Source organism: Coregonus lavaretus (assembly GCF_964263955.1).
Source record: "Coregonus lavaretus genome assembly, chromosome: 23".
In the NCBI taxonomy this organism is placed as follows: domain Eukaryota; kingdom Metazoa; phylum Chordata; class Actinopteri; order Salmoniformes; family Salmonidae; genus Coregonus; species Coregonus lavaretus.
Window position 1 is genome coordinate 30,048,576 of NC_140010.1, and position 5,632 is coordinate 30,054,207.

The 5,632-nt window shown below is 41.4% G+C and overlaps 1 protein-coding gene across 1 annotated transcript; it reads right to left on the minus strand.

The window, feature by feature from the left end:
* Positions 1-689: 689 nt before the first annotated feature.
* On the minus strand, positions 690-5,190 carry thpo (thrombopoietin). The gene is made up of 5 exons (XM_084139696.1): positions 5,062-5,190; positions 4,720-4,844; positions 4,493-4,579; positions 4,155-4,319; positions 690-1,431 (listed from the first exon to the last, which is right to left on the minus strand). The coding sequence occupies exons 1-5, from the start codon at positions 5,072-5,074 to the stop codon at positions 1,294-1,296; spliced, it is 528 nt and encodes a 175-aa protein (XP_083995822.1). The 5' UTR covers positions 5,075-5,190; the 3' UTR covers positions 690-1,293.
* Between the last annotated feature and the right edge of the window lie 442 nt (positions 5,191-5,632).

The following is a 5,632-nucleotide window of genomic DNA, read 5'->3' on the forward strand; positions in this document are numbered from 1 at the left end:
CTTCCCTTGCTGAGCCTGGCTACCACAAAATATTAGCAATCTACCATTTCCAATTAACCGGGATAGTTTAACTTCACCTCTCTTTCTCTACGGCATTAGTTAGTCGGATAGGGTGTAAATGAGGCTTATGGTCTCAACAAACGCCATCACAACTTTCCACTCTACACATTATTACTCTTGCTTTATGCTTTCTTTACTAGATGCTCTACTGCTTTAGTGTCATGATCTCTCTTCTTCCTATGTCTTTCAACTACAGACCATTCAGATCCTTGAACCTCATCCTTCCGCTCAATATCATCAGAACGATCACCCATATTGATGGCACTCCAGCACAGCTGTTGCTTCTCCAACCTTCCCTCCATTTCTTCCATTTCGTCCACACTACTCGCCGCTATCCCTGCAAAACCTCTTCCTATCTGTCAATATTTTATTGACCGAGCGCCATTTAGTGATGGTCCCTCCTTGACCTCGTGACCCCAAAATTGTACAACAGCTGGTTGGTTTCAGCAAATATTTGTATTACTTTCACTAAAGTTTAATTAAAACATGATGTGTAAATTTGACATATTATGAGACAGGCTTTTTTGAGTGTAGGCAGGCTACAATTTCCTTTGTGGGTTTAATTTGAATAATTTCATACAAATATAAACAAATATTTATATAGCCTGGTTAATTAATTAATGAAAATACAGTTATAAAACGAATGTAATGTACAGTGAACAATAAATAGAAATACTAAAAGTGGACCAGTATATGATCGCAACCAAATAATGACTCCAATTGCTTCACACTTGTTCCAAATGCTCTGTTGGTAGGTGCCATAAATTGCAAGACATCAAATAGTCCTTAATTTCATGAATCATAATGACATTGTGTCAACTGTCTCTCATAACACGTACATTATTCATATTCCTTTTGTCATTGTAGTAGTAGTAGTAGTACTGCAGAAACATAGAATGCCTGAAACAGTGAGCTGTAGTTCCAAATAATGACCAGCAGAGGGTAACGTATCTCCATGTTTCATTAAACATGTTTTCATTATCAGCCAGACAAAAGGCTGCTTGGTGTGTGGCAGCAGGCAGGGGGTTGTTTATTTGTACTCTCCTCTGTGAGCAGCTCCCCTCTCCTCGTCTCCTATCCTCTCTGGGTGCATCGCAATACTCTAAAGCAGCTTCCTCTTTTCGTCAACTTTGCTCTCTGGGCCTGTCTCAATACTCTAAAGTAGCTCTCTCTATGTGGCTGCATCTCATTATCCTGAAGCAGCTTCCTCTCCTCATCTCCTCTCCATCATCTTCAGGGGCACCCGTGGGTCAGATCAGCCATAAGCCACTCCAGCTTGCCAGTGAGCAGTCTGCTGAAAGTCCACAGAACAGTGCTCAGGCTGTGGGTACTCTGAGGGGTACAGGACAACACTGGGCTCTCCACAGACCCCTGGTGGGGTATAGGTAGGATGGAAAGAGCATGTGAGAGAGACGGGACGGGGGACGGGACGGACGGGGGGGGGGGGGGGGGGTTGATGGAGGGAGAGAGAGAGAAATAGTCAGTATAACAAAAATATAACACACATGGGTGATTCCTCACGAAACTACAACCAAAAATACCATGATGTTTTACATTTTCACGAAATGTAATCCATAGAAGGGTCCTTTCACTTCTTCAGAGGAATGATTGTTGACATATACTTGACATTTGTATTTTAAAGCATAATTGAGAAATTATTAATTGAAGTTGTAATATTTGTGACAATGTTTCATCTGTAGGTGCTACAAAGCAAAGGTTGGTGTCATATGAAGTTTTACTACTTGCACTGTAATGAATTGTCGGGCGGCAGGTAGCTTAGTGGTTAAGAGCGTTGTGCCAGTAACCAAATGGTTGCTGGTTCTAATCCACGAGCCGACTAGGTGAAAAATCTGTCGATGTGCCCTTGAGCAAAGCACTTAACCCTAATTGCTCATGTAAGTCGCTCTGGTTAAGAGCATCTGCTAAATGACATACAATTGTATTTTGATTTCAATAATAAATTCTTACATACATTTTTGTATATTGTTGAACATAATATACTCTATGGCCATATCAAAGTTCCAGACTGGGATCTCTGCTACTTTTAGAGTTATGATCCAATCTGTAAGCATTACCAACAGAGTGAATGTGAAAATGGATTCAAAATGGTCACCCTCTGTTAGTGATTTTCAGGATGTGCAATGATACAAGTAACAGGAGGGCTGTGATTGGTCACATTGCCTACTATGCCAATTTCTCTTCATAAAATGGGCCATAACTTTAGAGATAGCAAAGATCCCACTCTGGAACTTTGATATGCACATAAAGTATATTATGTTCAACAATATATCAAATAAAATTGCCAAATCAAAATTTTCTATATTCATAAATGTATGTAAGAAATGTGCTATTGAAATCAAAATACTACTTATTTTACAGAGCAAGCGGTAAAGCTTCATACGACATCAATCTTTACTTTGTAGCACCTACACATTAAACATTATGGAGTCTTAAAGGTGGCCTGGGTAAAGCCAAAATGTCACAAATATACAATGAACAAAAATATAAACGCAACATGCAACAATTCCAAAGATGTTACTGAGTTAGAGTTCATATAAGGAAATCAGTCAATTGAAATAAACTCATTAGGCCCTAATCTATGAATTTCACATGACTGGGAATACAGATATGCATCTGTTGGTCACGTATACCTTAAAAAAGGTAAGGATCAGAAAACCAGTCAGTATCTGGTGTGACCACCATTTGCCTCATGCAGCACGACACATCTCCTTCGCATAGAGTTGATCAGGCTGTTGATTGTGGCCTGTGGGGTGATGTCGGCGGATGAATGGCACGACAATGGGCCTCAGGATCTCGACTTTGGAGGCGGCTTATGGTAGAGAAATTAACATTCAATTCTCTGGCAACAGCTTTGTTGGCCATTCCTGCAGTCAGCATGCCAATTGCATGCTTCCTCAAAACTTGAGACATCTGTGGAATTGTGTTGTGTGACAAAACTGCACAGTTTAGCCTGGCCTTTTATTGTCCCCAGCACAAGGTGCACCTGTGTAACGATCATGCTGTTTAATCAGCTTCTTGATATGCCACAGCTGTCAGGTGGATAGATTATCTTGGCAAAGGAGCAAAATGCTCACTTACAGGGATGTAAACAAATTTGTGCACAAAATTTGAGAGAAATAAGCTTTTTGTGCATATGAAAAATATGGGACCAACACTTTACATGTTGCGTTTATATTTTTGTTCAGTGTATATTATTTCTCAATTATGCTTCAAGATACAAATGTCACATATAGCCTCAACAATCCTTCCTCCAAAGGACCCTTCTATGGATTTACATTTCGTGAAAATCCCAAAAATCATGGTATTTTTATGTTCTAGTTTCGTGAGGAATCACCCATATCATTTACATTTACATTTTAGTCATTTAGCAGACGCTCTTATCCAGAGCGACTTACAGTTAGTGAGTGCATACATTATTTTTGTATTTTTCATACTGGCACATGACCAAATATGGCACCTATACATTCCCAACGGTTTCCATTACAAACACTATTAACTTTACCTAAGCATTTGTTGATTTAGAGCTGGAGTCTGGTAATTTGATCATACACACAAAAGCCCTTTGTTGATATTGTGTGATGAGAGTGAGACACTCAGGAGACACACTGGGAATGCCAATTGGAAAGAAACTACTGCAATTTCACTGTTCTGTTTTGCTCATTTCTAGCGAGTCTTATAACGACAAATGTTGCTAATGAATGTGGCCTGTCCCTTGAATAAGCTCTTAATGCTTGGCCTACGTGGCTGTGTCTCTGTCATGGGGACGGTATGCCCTGCTATCTGCTTTTCTTCCTGGGGAAGGAAGAGCAGGGGTCACCGGGGTCACAGCTATGTATGAAATGAGAGGGAGTCAATGAGAGATTACTGGAAAAAGACAGGATACTCCCCTTTTCATATGGAAACGATAGTGACTTAGCAACACTGATAGGCCTACACTCACTGCACATCAACAAGTCGCCAGCAAGCTAACTACGTGTGGGCGGTGAAATGGATGTGTTTGTTTGCATAATGAATAATATTTCATAATGTGTGTGTGTATAAGTGTATATTGTGTATTTATTATTATCTCTTACCCTGATGTCCAGGTGTGTGACTATGTGTAGGTAGTTGTTGACAGTGCGCTCCAGTCTCTCCAGCAGAGTTGAGGCACAGCCAGGCTGGCTCAGAGTCCTAACCACCCTCACACTCCCAGTCAGAGCACCCAGAGACACAGCTATGTCCCCCCTCTTCTCCTGGGCCTGTGGTAAAAACACACACACATAGGTAACACATAAACACACACACCGACACACACACATACAGAGAGAGAGAGATACAAACATCAAATTATTGCCACAATTGGATGCTACTGAACCGAGGAAAACAAATAATCTGCCTTGAGAAGCAGAAGTTGAAGTGTCTGATAGCGTACCGATTTCCTCTCCCAGGAAGCCTTGTGAACCTTGATGCAGGGGAGCTGAATGGGGGACGGCAGGGTCTTCAAGGCATCACAATCTGCCTGAAGAGAGGAGAGAAGCATACAAACATTAAAGGAGATAGGCAAGACGGACTGACAGATGGACAGACCGACACAGCTACTCTGTGTGTTAAAGGTAATGTAAATGGCAGATTGTTTAAAACATACAGGTTTAGCCTCACCAATGCAGCCTCCATCTCTACCACAGTGTTTATGTCCCTCCTGGACTCTCTGTCACACACAAAGTCTATGGGCCTGGTCTCAGCATCCCACACCTCAGAGGCTACCATGCACAGCAGCAGCAGTCCTAGACACATACATAACATATTAAACCCATTTAAGAAAATCTTTGCTATATCTGTCAGTGGCCCTGGCTGGGCAATTCAATTCAGTCAACTTGTACTTGTCCCCAAGGTGCTATTATATACAGTCAGCCACTGAATTAACCGCCAAATGAATCGATTTTACCCATTAGTTCAGTTAATTATGAAACCCCTGTAAATGGTCATTCTCTGAATACTCACTGCTTAACGCCATACCCCTCTCGGTTGCGTCTCATGTCCATTCATGTGGTCCATTTAAAAACGATCAGGTTTACTGTCTTCAGTCGGCAATAAATCCATGCCACTCCGAATTACCTTCTGCAAGTCTGAAGTGCGTTGTGTCCCCTCTATCGTCCTCGCGCCTTTCTAACGTTTTTATAGCGGGAAGGGCTCGCGTTATCAAGTCCCAGAGCGCGCTCAACTTTCCTGTTGCGCGTCATTTCCATACACCAAAGGGTCAAGAGAATGAATATCACGGAACTCCTGTTCTTACATCTGTCCCCTGTTCTTTCTCTCTCTCTCTCTCTTTCTCTCTCCTTCTCTCTATCTCTATATTTCTCTCGCTCCCTCTCTCTCTCAATGACAATGACTCATCAACAGAAATATCATCCAACATTCAGAGGAGAATATGTTAATAGGCTACCTAGCCTACATCCACCAGTTAAGGGTTTATTATTGTGAAATAATTACATCTACTTATTTGGTGTGCACAGCTGATCAAGCGATTGGAATTATTCCATAGCTGTTAGCACGTATAGGCTTTAGGCATAGG

Excerpts from the sequence above, each read along its gene's own strand:
- thpo (XM_084139696.1), bottom strand. Across the intron at positions 4,580-4,719 it reads TAGAGATGGAGGCTGCATTG|GCAGATTGTGATGCCTTGAA; the intron begins GTGAGGCTAAAC and ends TCCTCTCTTCAG. Across the intron at positions 4,320-4,492 it reads CTTCCTGGGAGAGGAAATCG|GCCCAGGAGAAGAGGGGGGA; the intron begins GTACGCTATCAG and ends TTTTTACCACAG.